This window comes from Mauremys mutica, chromosome 1, assembly GCF_020497125.1.
Source record: "Mauremys mutica isolate MM-2020 ecotype Southern chromosome 1, ASM2049712v1, whole genome shotgun sequence".
Lineage (NCBI taxonomy): Eukaryota > Metazoa > Chordata > Testudines > Geoemydidae > Mauremys > Mauremys mutica.
Window position 1 is genome coordinate 166,618,628 of NC_059072.1, and position 24,947 is coordinate 166,643,574.

General features: G+C 44.7%; 1 protein-coding gene across 4 annotated transcripts in view; it reads left to right on the top strand.

Annotated features, from left to right (window-relative positions):
• The window catches only part of NXPE3 (neurexophilin and PC-esterase domain family member 3), a 71,098-nt gene that overhangs the window by 21,492 nt on the left and 24,659 nt on the right, over nucleotides 1-24,947 (top strand). For 3 of the 4 annotated variants that reach the window (XM_045001811.1, XM_045001810.1, XM_045001812.1), the window contains exons 3-6: nucleotides 557-1,317; nucleotides 2,472-2,545; nucleotides 7,454-7,660; nucleotides 9,532-13,639. In XM_045001811.1, coding sequence (XP_044857746.1) covers nucleotides 557-1,317; nucleotides 2,472-2,545; nucleotides 7,454-7,660; nucleotides 9,532-10,082 — 1,593 coding nt within the window. In that variant the 3' untranslated portion in view covers nucleotides 10,083-13,639. Of the gene's footprint in view, nucleotides 1-556; nucleotides 1,318-2,471; nucleotides 2,546-7,453; nucleotides 7,661-9,531; nucleotides 13,640-24,947 lie in introns of those variants that run through there. The other variant, XM_045001813.1, reaches the window with a different exon arrangement.

Consider the following 24,947-nt stretch of genomic DNA (forward strand, 5'->3'; position numbering starts at 1 on the left):
GGGAGTTGGGGGGCAGAGTGCAGGAGGGGTTCGAGCTTCAGCCTGGTGCCGCTCACCTAAAGCGGCTCCGGGGTGGCTGTGGCGCGCACCGGGGCTAGGGCAGGCTCCCTGCATGCCTGCCCCGGCCCCGGCCCCGCGCCGCTCCGGGAAGCGCGGCCCCTGTGGGAGGGGGGACGGAGGGCTCTGCATGCGCTGCCCTTGCCGTGCCTCCAGGTACCTCCCATGAAGGTCCCATTGGCCAGGGTTCCCCATTCCCAGCCAATGGGAGCTGCGTGGGGTGGTGCTTGGAGGCAAGGGCAACGCACGCGGAGCCCTCTGCCCCCCCCGCAGGGGCTGCTTCTGAGAGATGTGCTGGGCCCGTGGCACCATGGGGGGCAATCCCGTGGGCCGGATCCAAAGCCCTGAGGGGCTGGATCCAGCCCACGGGCCATAGTTTGCCCACCCCGACCTACACTATCAAAAACAAAGCACAGCTTTTATGGTTTTAAACCCTGACAAAAGATTGGTCACTTGTAATGTTAATAGCCCATTTTCTAATAGTCTTCTTCCTTTGCAGCACTTGGATCACAACACTGTCTCGGCGTTAAATTGGATAAAGGAGACCAGTGACCAGCAGTCTTCATCGCCAACAACTAAAACTACCCGAAAGCTGTACTGTAATTATGAACATCAAACTTTGTCCAAAAGAGAACAAGCTGAGGAGGAATCCTTGTTTGCTGCTATACAGTGGCCAAATCCCCCTGTAGGCAAAATCCCATTTATAAGAAGCACTGATCCTGCCCACAGCAATTTTGTGATTGTGAATTCCCATGTGCGCTTCAAGGTGGGAGATCAGTTAGAGGTGCGTGTCCACATGAAGGATTTTCAAGGCAAACCAAAACAGTATGGCGGAGACTACATACAGGCGAGAATTCACTCTCCTCTACTGAAAGCTGGAGCAATGGGAAGGGTTGTAGATGATCAGAATGGGTTTTACAAAGTCTTTTTCACTCTACTTTGGCCAGGGGAGGTCAGAGTATCTGTGTCTCTGGTCCACCCTAGTGAAGGGATACAAGTCCTGAAGCGCTTACGGGAAGAAAAGCCAGATAGAGTCTACTTTAAAAGCTTATTCAGGTCTGGTAGCACTTCAGAAACCACTGTATGCAATGTGTGTTTGCCTGGAGATCTGCCTGTCTGTAACTTCACAGACCTCTACACTGGTGAGCCATGGTTCTGCTACAAACCGAGAAAACTGTCCTGTGCCAACAGAATCAACCATGCCAAGGGAGGATATCAAAAGGGCCTTCTGACACCTTCTGAGAATCTCTTTTTCCAAACGTATGTATGTTAATCAATATATGCATAAGTGTGCACACTATTTTTTTTAATGGTCGTTATTTAAGTTATATCTGTGCTTTATGTTGACAAGAGATCAAGGAACAAGTTAGTTGCAAAGTTGATGAAAGGTGCTGGATTGACATTCCTGGAGATAGAAGTCTTCTCTTTATTTGCAGAAACACATACCGCTTAAGCAGTAGCAGCAAAAGTTTTCCCTATGCTGCCCAGCCCGCATGCTTCAGTCTTAAACTGAAGAAACTAGGAGAGAGGTAGTTGAGTCTCCGTGCCCTGAAATCAGTACTAGGCATGTCTGCTGACACTGATGAGTGTTACTGCCACCTGTGGTGGTGATTGGTTTTGTTTTGTTTTGGTGTGTGTGTGAGATTGCTCCATTTATTTTAGTCATCATTTCAGTTTGTTCATAACTCTAAATATGCATTTGGTACATACATTACACAAGAATGTTGATGATCAGTGTTGTTAGTTTTCATATGATACCTCACAAAGCATATTTTATACAAAAATTATTACAGTAGTGTGTGAATACAAGAGTGGTTTCAGTCACAGTAATTCCTTAGAAAAGTAGCATGTTATTGCTAAATTGATTGCCTATTGTGCTCTTCACTCCTTCTCAATCACCGTGGTCTGAAATGACAGAAAATGGGTGCACGACAGCCTTCAAGTATGGATTATTCCTATAGTAGAACTGGAGAGGTCACTGTGTAGCATCTATGGCTCTGCCTTCCCAATACAAGAATGCGTGGGTCTCAGCCAGTAAAAGCCCATCATGGCTTAAGGAAGGACTCCATGGAATCTATGAGATAGCTCCCCTAGTGTTTTGTATAGACTTCTGATTGCTACAAATGATGTATCCCACTGGCTTTGTGCAAGTAAAAATAGGTTTATAAAGTAAAATCTAATATCCTAGGACTACCAAAATGTTAAAGCTTTGGCTAAGTGGGATTAAGAGAGTTGTCTCAAGAAGATTAATACTTATTGATTGGAGCGCTAGAAAGTAGAGTGCGCCTTAAAAATAAAAAACTTACCACCTATGCAGTGTGTGCACATGAGTTAGGAGAAACTGATGCTAAAAATGAACTTGAAATATCCAGCATTGCTTTATTACATTTATATTTTTCTTATTGTTCTTCAAGTGATGTGAATATCAAAGTGCCAGTACTTCCCAGTGGCCCTGATTCAGTGACTGTAGAACCCTTAGGACTTACAGGTAAAGTGTTTTTTAAATATCATTGTTTTGTAAATCATAGTGAAATCAATAGAAAGGTATCAGAGGGGTAGCCGTGTTAGTCTGGTTCTGTAGAAGCAGCAAAGAATCCTGTGGCACCTTATAGACTAAGGGCTTGGCTACACTTACAAATTTGCAGCGCTGCAGCAGGGTGTGAAAACACACCCTCTGCAGCGCTGCAAATTGCGGCGCTATAAAGCGCCAGTGTAGTCAAAGCCCCAGCGCTGGGAGCCGCGCTCCCAGCGCTGTCCGTTATTCCCCACAGGGAAGTGGAGTACGGACAGCGCTGGGAGAGTTTTCTCCCAGCGCTGGCGCTTTGATTACACTTAGCGCTTCAAAGCGCTGCCGCGGCAGCGCTGCCGCGGCAGCGCTTTGAAATGCAAGTGTAGCCAAAGCCTAACAGACGTTTTGCAGCATGAGCTTTCGTGGGTGAATACCCACTTCTTCGGATGCAAGTGGTGGAAATTTCCTGGGGCAGGTATATATAAGCAAGCAAGAAGCAAGCTAGAGATAACGAGGTTAGATCAATCAGGGTGGATGAGGCCCTGTTCTAGCAGTTGAGGTGTGAAAACCAAGGGAGGAGAAACTGGTTCAATAGAAAGGGAAACAGGCATGATTAAATAATACTGGAGACTGTTCCCAGCTATTTGGCAAAAATATTTTTTTAAATTTATGCATTGAATATAATTAGATGGCAAATCTGTTTTTTAAAAAACTATTTATTGAGGAAGTATTAACAGGTTTACAAATCTTTGCCATATAAATGTAGAAACTAAACAACCATTACAACAGTGAGCTTTTGTTTAAAGAGGCGTTGTCTAGGAATAGAGTCATCAGTTGATCTTACACTCTCTGTCACAAACTCTTACTAGGGTTTGTTCCTTCTGGGGGAATGCTGCACCACTGCACATGTGCATATTTAATGTGCTGTGCATATTTTCATTTCTCCTCGCCCCCGAAAATAGTTTCTGCCAGTAAGTTGCTGCAGTTCTGCCTTTTGCCCACCAGAGGGCGTTATGGTGCTAGAACAGAGCAGCCACTCTCTGGCCAGCTAGGGAAAAGAGAGAAGCCTGCAGTGCCTTTGTCACAGCACCTCTCGGGCCAGGTCAGGAGATGGGGGATATGGAGACAGACAGCATGGAGCTGCTGGGGGTCACAGATGGGCTCATAAGGTCTAATGGGGGAGGACAGACTGGGGCACCTCCTGTGGGGCTGAAGCCTGAAGACCTCCCTCCCTGTGGGCAGAAGCTCCCCCAAACAGGCTGGTAGGCAGGGAATGGGGAAGGGGGGACGGAGGGCTCTGAGAGCTGCACTATAACTGTAAAAGAGTCGCATGCGGCTCCTGAGCCACAGTCTGGCCACCCCTGAAATACGTTCACTGCACAGCTCCCATCGACTTCAGTTGCAAATACTCAGACCCAGGGTCTCAAGCTGGGCACTAGAAAATGAGGAACACACAGTTAGTGACTATCTGTGAAAAATTTGGTTTAGGTGATATGATGAGCATAAAATTGGACTTCTGTGGCGAGGGCAGGAATAAAACTGACTCAATCATGAGACCATCCTTCTCTTCCTGCAATTCCTTGCTTCATTCGCTGTGCATCTTCCAACGTCTGCAATGAACGAAGGAAATGTCAGGCTGTCTGGAGTGGCTCACGGCTGTGAGTGCCAACCTCGGGGCAGACTAGGGTGACCAGATGTCCCGATTTTATAGGGACAGTCCCGATTTTTTGGGTCTTTTTGTTATATAGGATCCTATTACCTCCCACCCCCTGTCCCGATTTTTCACACTTGCTGTCTGGTCACCCTAGGGCAGACTGTCAAGAGGCAGGGCAAAACCTCCAGTCTGGTTGTATGTTCTGTAATTAGATTTCTCCAACCCATTAACAAGTATGAACTCCTAAACCACTATAACAGTCTTACCATGGTGTCACAGACAGTCTCCTTGGGCATTCCAGTCTATCTTGGCACCCAGGCAAACTGGAATTTTGTAATAGATGGTCGCTTACACCAAAAATCAAATCAGTAATCTGGTTACTCCTAGTCCCAAAGAACCAGTCGTTTACCTCAGCTCAACTGTATTTAGATTGTAAACCAAGGACAACACTTGTAGGCACCCCTGTAATAAACTCACTAAGGGCGTATTACTGAGGGAAAACATATGAGAGTTATTTATAAGATTAAAGTAGATTAACTCATTTGTGTGTGTGTAAGTTTATCTTAGATTTCAAAAGATAATAGAAACTTCTCTAATAAGTAAACTCTGTGTCTTTTTGGGCTAACCCAAGATAAACAGTTGGGGACTCCTTGTTTACGCTTAGGAATCCTCACCCCTCAGAATCAAGCAGCATAGGAATAACAATTTCTCCTGAACAGGCATTTTTATTTCCTTCCTCCAGCATTCAAACTGTGATGGGATGTGGGCTTGTGCATGTACCTTCTTCAGAGGAGTGGGGAAGCAATCTACAAAGTCTTTTGTCCACAATGGTTTGTCTGATGTCTGTAGACCATCTTTTGTCAGGGAGAAGATAACACCTCTTGTGGTGAACTAGCATTTCAAACTTGGTAATGCCTCTCCTCAGACTAATTTTACAGTCTTAGGCTATGTCTACACTATGCAGTTTTTAGTGACACAGCCATGCTGCTACAGCCATGCCGCTACAAGCTGCACAGTGCAGCCGCTGTTTGTTGGCAGGAGAGAGCTCTCCCACTGACAAAAAAAATTCCACCCCTGATGAGCCACAGCAGTTTTGTTAGCAGGAGAGCGCTCTTGCTGACAAAGCGTTGTCACACCGGCGCTGTTTGTGAGTAACGCTTTTGTTGTTTGGGGTGTGTTTAACACCCCAAACAACAAAAGTTTTGCCGACGAACTTCCGGGGTAGACAAAGCCTTAGCAAACATTTTTATAGTTATAGCGCCAACATTTAAATGTTACTTTATAACATGCAGCTATTACAATTAATTGTAATCCATGCAGCATCCTACAAGGATTCCATAAAGTCTAAACACATTCTTATAACTCTGTCTATTTTAATACTACTGTTAGGCTGTTAGCTTGTAACCCAAAGCCAGTTGTATCAACCTGAATAAAGTCAAGCTAACAGCCTAACACTACTTACACACAGGTAAGCCAGATTGGTTTCCAGCTATAAGTTTGTCAGTATTCAATGAGGACTAGGGGCCTAGATATGAGCTGGCACCTGGTCTGCCAGCATCATACAGGGATCCTACAGACAACATCTTTCTTCACTACACAACATTTATTCATCTGGAAGTATAGTTCATCTTGTGTGCTGACTGAGGCAGGGGTCCTGTGGAAAGAATATATGTGATCATGTAATTAAAGACTGCAACATAATATATACGCACGTGAGGGCTGAATTAAGGTTGCCCATGCAACTTTAATGTTAGTATTTCCTAACTCTTGAGTGCTTGACTTTGCAACTTTAATGTTGTTTTAACAGTTTTTATATATAACTTCCTAGTTTTTTGGAAAAAACAAACTGAAAAAACAGTACTATCATGTGGCATAATATTGACACCTCATGGGTCTTCAGGTTTGGAACCTTATGTCCACTGCACAAGTGACCTCTGTCACTTAAACTAATGGAGTAACTGACAGCAATATTAGGTTGTCATCCTTTATATGGGCCAGCCACAAAGGTGCTTTGGGGTGAAAGGCAATTGGAATGAATTTGTGATCCAATCTGAGACCTCATGTACCAGGTTGCAGCACCTCTCAAATTTGGTGCGGGTGGGCCGGTAATCTGGGCCCCCTCCTTAGCTGTGACCCTGCCAGCCAGTAGAGGGGGATGAGAGAGAGACTTTGCCCAGTGGGTTTCACAGGTGTTTGCTGACAGTGGAGAAATGGTGATACAGGGGAATCTTCTGTTCCAGTCCACTCTGGAGGGAAGTGTGCTGTAGTGGGCACAGACCTTTTTGCCTTTGTTCCCCCCTCCAATCTTGACCCTGTTTGCTCCTGTTCCCTTCAGTCTCTCCTTCCCCATCCCAGCACCTCCTTGTTCCAGTCTCCCCGTCCATTTTATATTTGAGTTAGGCTGCTTCCTTCTCCGTGCTAACTGGGAGCCAGCAAGGGGACCTCTGAGAACACAGGAGAGACAGGATCCCTGCCCTCGGTTCTGATGCTTGGTACCACAGTGACCTACGACAGCTGGGAGGAGCAATTGCAGCTCCATCACTGCAGCCCCGGGATAGGGCATGCTCAGTGAGGAATGGTATCTTGGGATAATTTAGCTGCAAACTCAAACAAGTCTCTACTGCACACGTGCAAATTGAGATTTTTTCAAAGGCTTACAACTTGTCCAGTTTTGGTCTGATAATTTTTCATGGCACATCTCTGACAAAGGTAACCCCCCTCATCCGGATTTCAGTTCCTTTCCCTAAAGCATGGAGATTCTAGAGCTTATCAACTAAGTGGTTGTAAGATTTTTTTTTTAAACATGGGGGAAACTATGTATTCTTCCCTAATCTTGGTCTCGGAAACAACCGAACCATTTTTGCTGAAACATAAAAAAAAAAAAAAAATCCAGCCTCAGGCAGACAGCTTGCATGGGACATTGCCATCCTTTAATGATTCAGGCTGAAAAGTTACAAGCAACTTACAGTGGGGTTTTATAATGTGAAGTATATGTAATGTACTTAAGTAACCTTAACTGTAGGTGAAGCTGGTAGAGATGCCTATAACTGTCTTTTGTTGCAGCAGGAGTTAAAAAAAGTGTTAGATTGAGGTGTTTAATCTGTTTTCTTTGTCATGCTACTTTGCATTAGGATAAGGGCTGAGGCTTTTGCTCGGTTGGATATACTTCCATGAAAATTACAGAGTTTATTTTTGTAATTGTGTATTAATCTGGAATAATTTTCCTCTTCCAGAATCAGCCAATCTGGACAGATCTCAGGGCCCAGCTGTTTTCCCTTTGGGTTACTATTACCAAGACGAGTGGAGGCCAAGAACACATTGGATCCATCATTTTAACAAGACAGCTGATATTAGTAAATGCTTACAAGGAAAAGTAGTCCACTTCTTTGGCGATTCTACAGTAAGACAGTGGTTTGAATATCTGACCACATTTGTTCCAGGTAATTTCTTTTTTGCTTTGTGCAGATTGCTTTCAAAAAGTCTTTTGTCTCTCACTCCATAGTGATTTTATATCTTAATATCAAAATAATGGAAGAAATAAAGAAGGATGGATGGCAAATGGATTTTCAGTAAATAGCCATTGACAGGATGAGTCATCCAAATTCCTTAGTAAAGAGTGGAAATATATGGGGCCAAATCCCAGTGAGCAAATATATATGCAATACACCCTCAAAACTGGCACCGTGGAGTGTATTCTGCTTACGTCAATCAAGATCATTTCTATTACTTTGAGATAAGTGAGCATGTTAATATACAACTACCAGGGGGCATGATGTAGCTTATATAAGACATGTTTCAGAGTAGCAGCCCTGTTAGTCTGTATCCACAAAAAGAACAGGAGTACTTGTGGCACCTTAGAGACTAACAAATTTATTTGAGCATAAGCTTTCATGGGCTACAGCCCACTTCATCAGATGCATAGAATGGAACATATAGTAAGAAAAAAAATATACATATACATGTACGTGGTAGCAATTGCAGTGTTCCACTAATGCAGAGGTGGGCAGACTAGGGCCCACGGGCCGGATCCTGCCTGGTCCCTGAGCTCTCAGCCGGGGAGGCTAGCCTCCAGCTCCTCCTCTGCTCTCCCCACCCCCTCTGCAGAGCTACGCCGCCACACGGGCAGCACTTGGTGGCAGAGCTGTGTGCTCCTGCCAGGCAGAGCTGTGTGCTCCTGCCAAGCATAGCACAGCATGTCTGGCTCCGGCCGGCATGGCAGCCAGACATGCTGCTCTGCATGCTCTGCTTGGCATGGTAAGTGGGCCGGGGGGCTGTATTAGGGGTGGGGGGCCCTGGGAGCTCCCGGGGGGCAGTCGGGACAGAGAGCAGGGGGCTGTTGAATGTGGCGGAGGTTCTGGAGGGTGGTGGTCAGGGGAAGGGGAACAGGGAGGGTTGGCTAGGTGTGAGGTCCCAGAGGGCCTGTCAGGGGGCGAGGGTGTGGATGGGGTCGGGGCAGTCGGGACAGGGAGCAGGGGGGTTGGATTGGGGGTGCGGTCCCGGGGGCGGTGGTTAGGGCAGGGGGTCCCAGGAGGAGGCAGTTAGGGGACAAGGAGTGGGGGGGGGTTGGATGGGTTGGGGGTTTTGAGGAGGGAAGTCGGGGGGCGGGAAGTAGGAGGGGGGCAGATAGGGGGCAGGGGCCAGGCTGTTTGAGGAGGCACTGCCTTCCCTACCCGGCCCTCCATCCAGTTTTGCAACCTCAGTGTGGCTCTCAGGCCAAAAAGTTTGCCTACCCCTGCAGTAATGTAACTTTTTTTCAATTATTGTTGGTCAGTGTTGGACTCTTTTTTCTTTCTTTTCACTCAGAATTTTGACCTTCCTTATTAGATGGCATAATTTAATAGCCGGTAATTGAATTAACCATCATAACTGCAAAAAGGAATCAATTTTATTTAGATAAAGGGTGAAAATCATTTTAATACAGTTGACTTAGTTCCTGAAGTGCTAATTAAATTAAATGGAGGTTAAAAGTTGGCAGAGAAGGCTTTCTGCTGGCACTTTATGTGGTGGCGTATTTATGATGGAAAGAATCTGCTCAGAAAATCCCTTTATTTATAAGGTGGTGGGGAGAAAAAGAATTTATTTGAAGTTAATCAAAGATATTGCTTTTCATTGATAGCATTTCAGCTTTAGAGAGATGCCAATCTTAGTGGGTATATGTTTCAGTGCTCAGGTAGCAAACATCGGAGTTTTTAAACTGCATTTAGTATCCTATTCAAACACTCTTTTCTAGCAGAACTTTCATACTGTCCAAATGATTTATGGATAGTAAAAGATGGCAGGAGAGGAAATCTTTATTCTTCTTGTGTTTCAGATCTAGTGGAATTTAACCTTGGGAGTCCTAAAAACTTAGGTCCTTTTATGTCCGTGGACCTGAAGCACAATGTCCTGCTGAAGTTCCGCTGTCATGGGCCACCCATTCGCTTTACCACTGTCTTCAGTAGCGAGCTACGCTACATTGCCAATGAGCTGAATGGCATTGTAGGCGGAAGAAACACTGTGATAGCCATATCCATATGGTCCCACTTCAGCACCTTCCCTGTGGAGGTGTACATCCGAAGACTGAGGAACATTCGTAGGTCCATCATTCTACTGCTGGATCGCAGCCCCAAAACTGTGGTGGTCATCAGAACAGCCAATGTTCAGGAGCTTGGGCCAGAAGTGAGTCTCTTCAACAGTGACTGGTATTCCTTTCAGCTTGACACAATCATGAGGAAGATGTTCTCAGGAATTGCTGTGTTCTTTGTGGACGCCTGGGAGATGTCTCTGGCCCATTACTTGCCACACAAATTGCATCCACAGGACATCATTATTAAGAATCAAATAGATGCATTCCTGTCTTTCGTTTGTCCTTCAGAAACTTAGCACCATCGGTGGAGAGTAGCCCCATGACCACTTTTATATCTTCCTGTAGGGATGGTTCCTCTTGACCTTGTAATTTGTCTCAGATTACTAGGGTGCTCCTTAAATCAAAACTACAAGACTCACTACAGAAGTACTTAAATTATTAGCTTTATTAATTGTCTGTCTGCACTGCATGAATATTCATACAGCACCAATTCAGTTCCCAAAGTCCTTACTCACCATCCAGAGTACTGTGTGAAACCTGGGAAGGATTGTTTGGGAACAGCCTTTCTTTGGTTGTTCCAAAGTTGTATTGGGTATCTAGAACAACCAAATATGTTACATATTGTGCTTCTGTGATTGAAGTAATCTGGGGATACCTCTTCCAAAGTCCTAATCAGGAGTCTAAAGGGGATGTCCTAAAACCACTGGATCAGTCCAGGAAGCACAACGTAAAAAGCCTGCAGAATTATCAGAATATTTATTGGATGTGTCGGCATTGATACAGCATATTAATCAACCATCCACAATGTTTACAGAATGGCTTCTAAATAATACAAATAGCCAGCACCAGTAGTAGGTAGTTTCTTCAGCAGCAACAACAACACTGCAATAACTCATTGGAAGTTTGATATTAAAATGTTTGTTTTCCCCTCCTGTCGTGTGCTCACTCTGTTTTACTATTTCATAGCTTCTTATGAGACCTGGGCTTCTGTTTTATATTAATGAATATATTTGTTTTGAGGGGGAGGAACACAAAGAATTACATGGACTTCACAAACAGATAAGGTGGGGGAGAGAGTCAAATTTTGAGCCTACAACTCTTGACAGTGTCACTATAAATTCTTGCTCTGACCGATCTTTGTTCTTCCACTTTTATGTTGGGCATTCTTTGCACCATTTTCGTAGCTGCCAAATCTGCCAGTTATATGGGGTACAAAATACCTTCAGTGTTGCCCTGTGTACAGATACTTGGTAAATCTCTCCTGAACTTCCAGTGTTACAGCTGACAATTTATTGCTGAGTGGCACTTTTAGAGAAGGGGTTAATAGATTTGCACATTGTGCTTCCTGTTTTGATTGGACCTGGTTACAGTGTAAGTCCCACTTTGATTTATTGGCTTGATAAAGTTCAATTTCCAGATTAAGCACTAGCGATGAGATCTTCAGAACTCTGCTCCCATTGAAACCAATGGAAATTCTACCATTGACTTCAGTGGGAACAGAGCATTGCCATCTTTCTCTTTTTGTAGCCCTTCTCTGCCACAGTCTTGCTCCCCTATTGCTGTGCATCAGCAGGTGTGAGCAGAGTCCCAAGTTGCATGTCCCCATCAGTGCATGTGCAACATGTCTGTAATGAGAGCATGCCCATGAATATACTGGAATGAGTCACACACGCAGCTGTGTTCTACTTGCTCCTCATCACAAACCATAGCAAGGTAGGAGAAGATTCAGCTTTAGAGTTTGAGATGTGAAACTAGCTTGGCACTCATTGGCCTCTAAACCCCTAAATCAGATTAAATTCACCTGGCTGCCAGCATCAGATTTACAGCAGCATGGCAAGATAGGAAGCTATGCTAGCAGTGCTGTGGGAACCACTCTGGCAGAGGTTGTGTGTTATCTGTGATCTGTAGGGATTTTGTTGCCTTTATTTATGGTAGTACAATGTTGTCAAGGCTGAATCCAACTGTCTCCGAGGATGCCAGTCCTCCTTGTGCCCACCAGAAAGAGTCTCCTTGAATAAGAGACCTCCTTCTATAACAAATCTGGACCTGTTAGAAGAGCTGAGAGGCGGTGGTTGCTCCGTGCCGCTGTCTCATCCACTTCCTTCTCTGCCTGGAACTGTTCCCTTGATGCTGGAGACATTAGTTCCTCGCTGGGTTGTGGACCTGGGCTTGGTCCCACTGGAAGCGATGCAGGTGATGGGGTTGTCTCCGTCAATTGTGAACTGCTCTCTGCTGGTGCACTAGGTTGTATTTCAGGCTCCGGTTGAGCCTCTTGCGCCGGTTTAGCTGCTGCTGCAGGTGCAGGCTCTGTGACGCCCTTTGGTGCTGGCTCCCCTGACCCTGGTGAGGTTGCAAGCACGGGCTTTGGTGCTGACTGCTCTACCAGTTCCGATCCTTGGGCTTGTTCTGGCAGAGTTCCAGGAACTGGATCTACAACTGCTGCCGTAGACTCTGGTTTGGGGTCTGGTTCCACCACCTCTGGCTGGGTTCCTGTAGGAGGCTCAGGAATGGAGTTAGGTGTGGAGGCCTGTGTAGCCTGGCTGCAGGTGACCATTCCCACCCTTTTTGTTAGCCTCACATGGTTGGCTAAGTCTTCTCCCAGCAGCATGGGAATGGGATAATCGTCATAGACTGAAAAAGTCCATATCCCTGACCAGCCCTTCTACTGGACAGGCAACTTGGCTGTAGGCAAGTTAAGAGTTGGCCTTAAAGGGTTGCACCATCACTTGGGCCTCTGAGTCGATGAATTTGGGGTCCCCCAGGGATTGGTGGATAGCTGATACCTGTGCTCCAGTGTCTCTCCACGCAGTAATCTTCCTCCCTCCCACACTCAATTTCCCTTCACTCTGGGGGCATTTGCGAGGCATCTGGGCCTGAAGGCTCTCGGTGGGACTCTGGGGTGATGAGTTGTAGTCAGCTGGTACTCTTGGGGAGTTGACCTTCACATGCCCCAGCTCATTACATTTAAAGCATCGCCCAGCTGACTGTGGACTGGGGTGAGGTGGGTGGTTGGAGAGTAGGGTGGTGGGACGAGAGGGTATCTGGGGTCTCCCTGGCTGTGTGGAAGACTCCTCCTTGGGAGGTGGGGCTTTGGGTTGACCCCGATGGTGGGGTGCTGTCTCGGGTTGCCTCTTCTGGTATCCACTCCAACTGCTACTAGCTTTCTTCTTCTCCTCCACCTCCACCCATTTGTTTCTGATCTCCCCCACCTCAATTATAGTTTTGGGCTTTCCTCAGGAATACCCTCTAAGAACTGCTCCATTTGCATTAGGAGAGACAGATTTTCCAGAGATTTAACACTTGCTTCTGATATCCAGGCATCCCAATTTTTTACAGTGTGGTAGGCGTGTTGGGAAAATGCCATGTCTGGTTTCCACCTTAGGGCTCTAAACTGCCGATGGGCATGCTCGGGTGTTAGCCCCATTCTAATTCTGGCCTTTTGTTTAGGCATTTCAGCTGCCACCTCTGCTAAAGGTCCACTCAGTTGCGGCCTCAACTCCACCACATACTGCTCTGTAGGGGTGTTGTACCCAAGGCAGGCCCTTTCAGAATTTTCTAAGAAGGCCTCTGTATCATTGCCTACCTTGTATGTGGGGAATTTCTTGGAATGGGGAGCAGTACCTGGAGAAGGACTGTTAGGGTTATCTGGTTGATCCAGCTTAGCCTTTTCCAGCTCTTAAGTGCTTCAGCTCCATTTCCAAGCACTTCACTTCTCTCCTCTACTCTGCTTCCATGCACAAACCTCTTAGGACACCAAAAATCCAATACTGTTCTTAAAAATGGTAAATTTTATTAAAAACAAAAAGGAAGAAAATACATCTGGAACTTAACTTTTTCCTAGATTTTAAAAGAGCAATTCCAAAAAATAAGACCCAAAATAGCTTTCTGGGGGTTCCACATAAAAGTTACAAGTAAACAAAAGCATCTGGGTTAGCACACAGGAGTCCACAAGCCTTAAAAAATAAACAGAAATAAACCTGATCTCCTTTTCTAAACATTCCTAATTTACTTACATATTTGGGTTGTTAAAAGTAGTTCTAGATATGATCTGATGATTTTCATATCTGGTTCAAACTTTACACAGCGTTCCTGCTGCCCCATCTCTTCAGCCCAGAGAGAACAACCACAGATAAAGGGAAAGTTCCCCCTCCCCCCCATTTTAAAAGTTCTAGCCTTCCCATTGGCGCTTTTGGTCAGGTGCCCACTTTCTTTTCTTTACCTGGGGGACTTTTTAACCCTTGGGTAAAACAAGTAGAGAACAGCTACCAAGAGGGATTTTACAGCTAACTGGCTGGCTGGGTGCCCACCCTTCATTTATCACAAATGTCTACATGTGTACCATAACCATTGTATTGTCAGATAACTGATCTATGGCATGGGAGCTTAACCTGGGCCTTTGTTGATGTGGTTATTTCTCTTGTACCAGAAATAAGCACATGTAAACCAGCAAAGAGGAGCATCTGCCCCTTTGCAAGATGATGTGGTGACACAGATAGTTTTGGTTTGGGAGCAACAGTAATTGAAAAACTAAATCCCTTCACGGATCCAGTATGCAATTGTTCCTATCTTAGCAGTTTCAAAAGGGGGTGAAAGACTGCCACAAGGGGTATTTCTGCTTTATAAAAATCTAATTGAAATTGGTTTCAATCACATTTGTGACCAATTTCTTTTAGGGCATGAATTTTAAAATAAGAAAGTAGCCAGTTTACTCAAGTTAAGGACTAGTATTTTATTACTTTGGGAATGGGGATTGAGAGGAAAGTAAGAAAACTGGAGTTTCCAGTGTTGGCAACATTTTTAATAATAGTGACACTATACTTCTAAACCAGTAAAATTTAATTGCAATGTTGTTTTCATCTCTATATTTGTCAATGATCTCACCTGTTGTATATTGACAGTAATGATAGAATTACAACAATAAATAATAAAATATTTTTAAATCAATTACTTCATGGTTTCTGTCTTTATTAGCTAAATAAACTGCTTTAAGCCTTGAGAAGCGGTTATATAAACTTCCTGATAAAATATAAATGGCCACAATCTTCTCTTCCTGCCCATTAACACATACCTCTGCTATGCCAACAAAACCCAGCCTACTGATCATGGCTAGTCAAGTGAGAAGCTGTGACTATTTATCTTTCCCCTATTTGCCTACTCCTTGCCTCTATCCACAACTAAGGGAACAAAAAATGCAATACATAGCTGAGACAATTCTTCACCATTCTCATGCTTGTGTGTATTATTCCCATGCCCAATCTATTTACATCTCTAAATTGTAAACACTTTGGGGCAGGCACTGTTTTGTTTTGTTTTTTGTACTGTTTCCAATACCCTAAACCCCAATCCTGATTGTAAATATCTAAAAATAACAGGGATTTTTAAAATTAAAAATACCCAGCACTTTCGTGGTGGTCTTCATCTGAAGATTTTGAAATGCTTTACAAAAGGCGGGTAAGAATCATTTCCTCCAAGTTACAGACAAGGAGATGTAAGCACAGTGGAGTTAAGTGATTTGCTGTTACTCCTCAAGGTCGTACCGTGAGTCAGTGGCAGATGGTTCTAGAACCCTGGGCTCCTCACACTTATTTCAGCTGAGGCTGTTTTTTTAGAACCTGTGATGAAAAATTGTAATTGAAATTTTTTGTCCAAGAAAAGGAAAAACCTGAAAACTTTTTAGTTCTTCGTCAAGTAATGTCCTTACGGGCATGCCACTTCAGGTGTGCTTGTACCCCGTGCACCTTTGACTGGAGACTTTTGTTAATAGTGCCTGTTTGACCTGTGCATGTGCCCTACACATCCTTGTGCCCTGCAAAACTGAGCTTGATAAGCTTACGGAGGGGATGGTATGATGAGACTGCCTACAATGGCATGTAGCTGATTTGCAACTGCTAGCAACCAGTATTTCCAATGGCTGGAGATGGGACACTAGATGGGGAGGGTTCTGAGAATTCTTTCCTAGGTGTTTGGTTGGTGGGTCTTGCCCACATGCGCAGATCTAACTGATCACCATATTTGGGGTCAGACTGGCAGAGACCCTGGAGGTTTTTCGCCTTCCTCTGCAGCATGGGACACAGGTCACTTGCAGGTTTAAACTAGTGTAAATGGTGGATTCTCTGTAACTTTGAAGTCTTTAAATCATGATTTGAAGATTTGAGTAACTCAGCCAAAGATGGGGGTGGCGGAGGTGTCCATTACAGGAGTGGGTGGGTGAGGTTCTCTGGCCTGCAATGTGCAGGAGGTCAGACTAGATGATCACAATAGTCCCTTCTGACCTTAAAGTCTATGAATATTCTATTTTACAGCTGTGTGGGCAAACTGCTCTCAGGTCCTTCTCAATGGCCTTGCTTTTAGTTTAATTATCCTTTTCTTTGTTTTATTTAATTCATATTTATTTTATAGAATGATTTGTTTTACAATCCCCTTTCCCCTTTACGGAAGCACTTTCCTTTCAAGATCCCTGTTGTTCCAGGGTCTCCAGGCTTCAAAAGTTGCATCTCTTGACAGAAAGCTATCTGGGACAGTGATGGGTATTCTCAGTATATCTTCTGCTTGTTTGGAGGGAGACATCCTTCAAGTGTTCCATTTGCTCAGCATTCAAAAGCAGGGCTGGAAAGAATTAAGAAATACAACATAGTATTTTAATGATGAAGCATTCTCTCCATCTGGCTTCGGATCCAGGCTTCGGATTCCTTTCAGCCTTCATCCTCAAGAGTATTGAAAGTATTGGCAGTGGTCACCACTTATCTTTGATGTCTATGGATAGTTGTATTTCTGTACCTCAATGACTGACTTCTCAAGGGCTGGTCTTACAACGAGGATTTCTCTTCTGTAAAGACAGCAATGTCTTTGTTCCATAGACTAGGACTGCAGCGCTACGTCAAGAAACCTACTCTGAGGCCAGTGCAAATGATAGAGTTCATAGGCACCTCCCTAGATGCAGTATCAGAGCTTCCCTTCCCACTGACAGGTTCTTGACATTAACACACCTTTTATGTCAAAAATTCAAATCAGTCCACAGACATCAACAAAAGATTTCCTTCAGTTACTCAGGCAGCTTGTATGTTTGTGATGCAGCATGCCAGGTTATTACTTCATAGATTCCAGGGCTGTCTTAAAAACCCTGAACAAACACAGCCTGAACAAGCTCGAATTGGTCCCTTGTCAAATATGAGACTCTCAAGTGGTAGAAAGACCCAGACAGTGTCTGCACTGGTGTTTCATTCATCCAACCTTCCCCTTCCATCACAATAATGACAGATGCATCTCTGGGCTAGGCAGCACATTTAGGGATCCACGCCATTCAGGGCAAATGATCTGCCAAAAAAGTATTGTTACTCATCAATCTCCTAGAGCTGAGGCCGGTCAGGAATGTCTGTATTCACTTCCTGCCTTTAATCAGGAAGAGATCCATAAAAATTAATGACGATGTTGTCTATATATTCTATATTAACCGGGGGTGGGAGCATGGTGATATCCCCTTCTCTTTGTGCCAAAGAGATGAAGCTATGGTACTGGTGCATGGTCAACCCCATCCTAATCTATGCAGTCTGCCTTCCAAGTGTACAAAATACTATGGCTGATGACCTCAGCAGGCACTTCTCCTGAGACTATGAATAGGAGTTGGACTCTCAAGTGCATTTTTTTCTGACTTGGGAAGTTACAGAACCATGGATCTCTTTGCCACTGTTACCAACGGGATGTGCAGATGATCTTTCTGGAGATGGGGATTAGGCCCTCACTTACTGTGAGATACTTCTGTATGCATTTCCTCCAGTGCCACGGAGTTTGAAGGTGGTAAACAAAATAAAGCAAGACAAAACCAAGATCATATTAGTGGTTCCAGCATGGCCCAGAAAGATCTTGAACCTTGCCCTGATTCACCTAGCCATTTGTGTGGCCATGAGCCGTCCATCCATTCCTAGCATTTTCTCTCAAAATCCCAGGCAGACACACCATCCCAATCTGGAAATTCTTCACCACAAGGCTTGGCCAGTCAAAGGTTCACAGGAATAGAGACCATCTGTTCTGCAGAGGTACAGCAGGTGTTATTAAATAGTTTAAAAAAAAAGTCTACACAAGATACCTACTTTCAAAAATTGAAAAGGTTTCAGTGTCAGTGTGCCTGTGATGTCTTTCATCTGTTCATTATCTACTCTCTGCTATTCTTGATGATCTATTGGAAATAAAGTAAGGATTATCTATGACTAAGGCTGCGATTTGGTCTTGGATTCCATGGCTTCCAAAGACCTCTATGACTTCAGCCAGTGCTGGCTGGGAGCTGCAGGGACCTCTGCTGCCTGCAGAGGCAAGGAGTTGGGTGGTACCTCACCAGGCAGCAGGAGCCCCTCGCAGCTCCCGGCCAATGGCCGCAGCAGGAGAGACCCCCACCGCCATGGGATCCCAGGAGCTCCTGGCCACTGCAGGCGGCAGGGGGGACCCCCACCACTCTCCACCTCAGTGTGTGGTGGGGGGACCCCTGGAGCTCCTGCGGGGGGCAGGGGAGACTCCTGCATTTCCCACCACTGTGGGTGGCAGGGGGGACCCCCACAGCTCTCCGACTCTGCGGACAGCGGCGGGGACCCTGTGTGACCGGAGACTGGGGGGTGCCAGCTGAGGTCACTTAATTAGGGTGAACTGCAAAGAATGGGGTAAACAACCCCGAAGCTGGTGGATATTTTAATACTTAGATTTACCAAGCCAGCACTAAACAGCTTCTGTAATTTACTCAGAAGTCCAAAACACAGCTCCTTTAAAGTAACCCAGCCTCAGGCCTCCACCTAGTTACCCAGGTCAGATATGATGAAGATTAATGAAAATCTTATACCATCATATACAAAAGTTCTACCAATCCCAAAGAATCAAACACATTACCTCCCAGGTTAATGAATATTCCAAATCTTACCCAAATATACACTTAATTCTTATTAACTAAACTAAAATGTATTAAAAAAAAAGAGAGAGAGTGGTTAAAAGATCAAAATACATACAGACACAAGTTCAATTCTTGAGGTTCAGATTTATAATAGAGATGGTGAGCTTTGTAGTTGCAAAGAGTTCTTTTAGAATTTAGTCCATAGGTTATAGTCCAATGTCCAATATCATATCCAGGGTGTACCAGCTCAACTGGGATCTCATCTTGCGCCTCAAACTTCCCTGATGAAGCTTCAGCAATCTGAGATGACAGGATCAGGACCCAAGTATCTCTTATACAACTCCAAGCCTTCTTTGACAGGTTGCAATCCTTAGGTGAATAATATGCAATCAAGGCGACTTTGAAGTAGGCCCATCACCAGTAATTAGCTACATGAATTAGCGTAACGCAATTCCCTGTTTTCCACCATTCGCAGATGATTGGCTATACATTTCAAAGAGAGATAAATACAGTGACATCCTGTGTGTGCAGTTCATTTAAAAGCTAGGATGTTCTTTTGATCTCTGAATTAACAGAATACAGCGTAGACAGGGATTGTTGATTACATTGTTGACCACTCCCAATATATATGTAAATACACAAAAACACAAACATTATCTCCCCATATGTCTGAAGGGTTGAATTTGAGTCATTCATTCTGCAGGACGCTTAACTCTTTCTGGTCATGCGTCACACCCCTGCAGCTCTCCACCTCTGCAGGGGGGACCCCCAGAGCTCCCGGCAGCTGTGGGAGGCAGGGTGGACCCCTGCACCTCAGAGCCACCAGCAGAGGGAGATCCTGGAGCTCCAAGTCCCCATGGGTGGTGGGGGCCCCTGGAGCTCCCAGCCCGCAGCTACCCAGGCTCCTCATTTTGTCATAGATATTTTTAGGGACACGTCACAGGCTTCTTTGAATTTTTCATTATTGTCCATGACCTTTACTAAAAATATTGGTGACAAAATCTTAGCCTTAACCAGGAGTTCCATCAGGGTCCACTTGGCCTCATTCCCAGGTTGAGGGATTCATTAAAGAATTGAGAAATCATTTCCCTCACATTAGAGAACCCACCTCATATGGGATTTAAACTTTGTGCTCAGATGTCTTATGAACTACCCTTTTCAAACTGATGGCCACATATTCCCTCCTTCACCTATCCATGAAAACAGCCCTTATTGGTGACTATCACTTTTGGTAGAAGAGTTGGGGAACTAGGTGCTTAAATGGCGGACACCCCCACCCTCTTCACAGTATTTTTCAAGGACAAAGTCTCATGTCTGGATACAAAATTTTTACCTAAGATGATATCTGAATTTCATATCAATCAGGTCATCCATCTCTGTTTTCTTCCCCAAACCGCATCAGACATGGGAAAGTGCTGCCTTCCATACCCTGGATGTCACAAGGGCACCAACCTTTGAGTTGGACAGAAGCAGATCATTCAGAAAATCTGCAAGACTGTTAGTGTTAATCGCTGACAGGTCCAAAGGGTCCAAATCGCCACCCAGAGGCACTCTAGGTGGATTTCTGAATGTATTATTTCTTGCTATGAATCTCCAGTTTACAACTTCCTCCTAGGATACTGGCCCACTCCACAAGGTCTCTTTCTACCTCTAGAGCAACTTGGTCTTCAACACATACATTCTCCAAGCACTTCACGGTGGTTCATTCTTCTCGATCAGATGCTGTCTTGTCTCCAGTATTGGACTTGGGTCCAAAGCTCCCTTCTCCTGTTAAATATGCTGCTTGGGAGTCTTCTGAAATGAAACATGCATAGGGACACTGCTTAAGGAAGGAGAGGTTACCCATCTTGTATGGTATCAATCTTGTGGAGTTCTTCAAAATGTGTTCCTCATGGGTGCTCCACTACCTGCCTGTGATGCTTTGTACCTTGGGGGAACACCCATCTTTATAAAATGATTGTGTGGTATTCAATGCAAAGCTTGTCATGTTGGGTGTCTTTGGAAGGCTCATAATGCACTGAGTATGGTTGTTATAGTGATGTTATGGTAATTGTTTCAGTAATGTTGTTATAGTAAGGTTACAGGTTATAATTTCATGTATATAGTTATGAGGCTGAAAATGTATCCTCATGGCTTAAAACAAGCCCAGACAAAACCTCTCCAAGAACAGAGGGGCAGTTCTCACCTCATCAGGGCATGGATGGGACAAACCCAGCCCAGCCTCACAGGAACAATGGACACTGGCTTAGGCAGCAACAAAAGAATCTATTAGACTCTTGAGGGAGTCACCCCTTCCTTTGGGCAGTTTGAGACTGTGATGAGGTAATGCTCACCTGACTCTAGGGTGGGGGTGGGGGAGCAAAGCCAAGAGGAAGGAAAGGACATGATAACAGGGAGAGACATTTTGCCATGCTCTCTCTTTTTTCCACCTACATCTACAGACATCACCACCACCACCAAGTGACTGAAATGCTGATCAAAGGAGAGAGCCTGACTGAAAAGTAACCAGACAGCCTGTGGTGAGAAGCATCTAAGTTTGTAAGGACATTGAAAGTGTTAGGATCAGCTTAGAATGCGCTTTGGTTTTATTTCATTTGACCAGATCTGACTTATGTTTTGACTTATTATCACTTAAGATCTATCTTTATAGTTAATGAATCTGTTTGTTTATTCTACCTGAAGCAGTGCATTTGGTTTAAAGTGTGTCAGAGGCTCCCCTTGGGATAACAAGCCTTGTACATATCAATTTCTTTGTTAAATTGATGAACTTATATAAGTTTTCAGCATCCAGCGGACATAACTAGACACTGCAAGACAGAGGTTCCCAGGGCCGTGTCTGGCACCGGAGGTATTGGCTAGTGCTGGGAGCAGCTTACATGCCAGAGGCGGTGCGTGAACAGCCCAGGAGTGGGGATTGTCACAGCAGAGCAGGGTAAGGCTGGTTCCCAAAGTCAAAAATTGGAGTGGCCTAGCAGATCACTGGTCCAGACAACATCAGAGGGGAACATCACACCATCCTTCTTCCCCTCTGCTTTAGTGTTTCCTCTGTGAGACTCTCTGCAGTGGAGAAGGGGTTGGTTTGCCCGCAAAGCCCTATATATCCTCAGTGCTGGGCATGAGGATGTGTAGGGTGCATGCATGGGTCAAACAGGCACTACTACCAAAAATCTCCAATCAAAAGCATAAGCATGCCAGCAGTGGAGCACCCGTAGGGAGACACATCTCAAAGAATTCCAGTTACTGCACAAGGTAAGTAACCTCTTTTCCTCTCCCACCCATGTTTTCAACCACCTCTAGTTCAAACCACTGTACTGCACGCTGACATTCTTCCCTTATTAGATTAAAGGAACAATTTTGTAGGGTTTTAAAAAAAGTCTGCACCACTTGTCTTCAACAATCTCATCTTCAAGCACTCGTTACCCTCTATATGCAAAATTCTCCTATAAATTATTTGAAGCTTCAGTTTTATTTAAAAGTTTTGTTGTTGTTTTTGTTTTGCCTAGGAAGGTATTTGTCTTTTTGTTTGTTTTATGATGTAGTAACTTCAAAGAGTTTAGGGAATGAAGTTATGTCCCCTTTAATTGAGCCACACTACGTACTTAATTTTGTTTATAAACAAGGCCACTGCACTAAAATAAAACCACAACCCTGGTTGGTACTTTTAAAAATGTCGTTTGTCTATATTTCTAGTCTATTTGTTGGATACTTCTAAGCTTGTTGCTTATCTGTTGCTTATCTGTTGGTAGCAGTGAAATACCTCATGACTGCCCATTGGTGGGAAAAAAAAGTTACTTGGTTTAAAATACATGTTATGGAGAAGCTTACAAAGAATACAAACAAGGGGAGCTCAGCTATTTCCTGTTTGTGAGATATGAGGAAAATAATACCTCAGACCACCAAAAGACCAGAGAAGTATATTTTTCTTAATGATAGAAGTGTAATCTTAAACATTATTAAAACTCCTACTTTCCCTTTAATTTATCTGATTTGCTGTAACCCCACATATTTTTCTTTTATGTTCTTATAGCCTCCCTGTAAGTAAGTGTGTCATATTTCATGTTCCTGGAAAGTAATTTATTTAAAACACTGTGTTGTACAGACATCTTGCAGAAGGCGCCTGCAGATTAAAATGGAAAAAGCAGCTAGGGAAAAGTGTTTACAGTTTAGTTTTTGTTATTGGTAAGGTGGGGGGAATCTGTGTGCAGGGCATAAACTTAATACTCACGTTCAAGTGCCAATATTGTCATATGGTGTCTGGTGTCTAAATGTGAATACCAATTGGGATGTGTCCTCAGAGGGCTTGAATAGAACAGGGGTCGGCAACCTTTCAGAAGTGGTGTGCTGAGTCTTCATTTATTCACTCTAATTTAAGGTATCACGTGCCAGTAATATATTTTAACATTTTTAGAAAGTCTCTTTCTCTAAGTCTATGATATATAACTAAACTATTGTTGTATGTAAAGTAAACAAGGTTTTTAAAATGTTTAAGAAGCTTCATTTAAAATTAAATTAAAATGCAGAGCCCCCCGGACCAGTGGCCAGGACCCAGGCAGTGTGAGTGCCACTGAAAATCAGTTTGTGTGCCGCCTTCGGCACACGTGCCATAGGTTGCCTACCCCTGGAATAGAACATGGGACTCTAGTATTGAAGGCTTTAAAAACGTACACATCCAGCATAAAGCCTGCTTGCCATATTATAGGCATCCAGTGTGAAGAGGATAGGGAAGGCACAATATGGTCCTAGCTGCTCTGCCCTGTAAGCAGGTGTGTTGCTGTATTCTGCAGTGCTGGGGATGCTGTGCTTGGAGCTCCCACAGAACTGCTGCTGCCTGCAGTGCCTCCCTGCAGTCACTAGGTGACAGGCAGCAACCAGCCTCCCTAAGGCCTGGCTCTTGCCCAGGAAGCTGAAGCCAGTAGATACCAGCTTATATAGATGGGTGCTCAGCACCAGCAGTTCCTGACTGAGCCTAAAAGGGCTGCAGAGCAAGAGGCCCTTCAAGTGTGTTGTAAAGATGGGACAGGGACAGGGGGCGGAGGAGGGAGGAGATTGCAGATGTCTGAGACCAGGGTCCTGCTCTATGCCACAGGACAAGAGGAGGGCTGATTGGTTTGGGCAACGCTGTTAGCGACTGGATGAGACAGGGTGCCCTTGTGGGAAATGGCAGCCCCAAAACATTTTAAAATATCAAATGCCTTAAAATATGAAGCACAGGCTCTGCCCCTGTCTGTCCCACTCCCCTACCTCAGACACGCCTCCCTCCATGGCAGGGTTGATACAGCAATAGTTTACAAGGCTTGCTTACAGAAGTGTTCATATTTAATCTGTGAACCAGGGCTTCACATGTCTGCAGAGGTGAGGGGTAAGAGAGAAGGGGAATCGTTTATTAAACAACTCCCTCAAACATTTTCTCACAACCAGCGTGGGAGGTGGCACGACTTGCCAAACGTTTTCAATTAGTGCCATCTGCTGTCAAAGTCTTTTTCCGTGGGAATGCTCTTGTATCTCTGGTGCTTACATGGGCCCATCACTGTAGTAGCACGAGTGCCTCGTATTTCTCCTGTGGGGTAGGGAAGAGCTATTATCCCCATTTCACAGAGAGGAAGTGAGGCATAGAGAAGCAAAGTGACTAACCCATGGTCATACAAGAAGTATGCGGTAGATGAACCCAGGTCATTCAAGTCCTAGGCTAGCACCCTCATCACGGGCATATCCTTCCTCTCTCTGCCCTGCCTCTCCCACCCCAGAGCCAACGTAGCCTGAATTTGTCAATTTTCTAGCAAATGGCTAAATAGTCTATGTATTTAAGCAGAAATTGACAGAGGTGATGCAGTTAAGAGTGGGATTTCTGTCTGGTGGGAAAGTGAGGTGGGACTTCAGTTGTTTTGGTCATGTGAGTGCTGATTAAGGTGCCAATTCAGCAAGGTATTTTCCTATTTTTGAGCACGTGAGCAGCCCCACTGACTCTATTGGGGACAACACGTGCTTAAAATCAGGCACGTGTTTAAATACCTTGCTGAATGGCGATCTCTGTGGGCTAACTCAGGTGATTGGCACCTAGGTTAGACTAGCCCAGGTAAGAGCAGCTATGCTGCAAAGCCCTAGCCCAGTTACTGCCTTCACCTGTGTGTGCTGCTGCTTGCCAGGACTGCTGGGAGCACATCCCATGGTTCTGTGTGCCGCAGTGCAGTAAACTGATTTGCTCTATGATTCTTTCCCAGTGAATTGTGGGAGAATTTCTCTGTCCTTCTAGACCAGAGGTTCTCAAACTGTGGTTCGTGGACCACCAGTG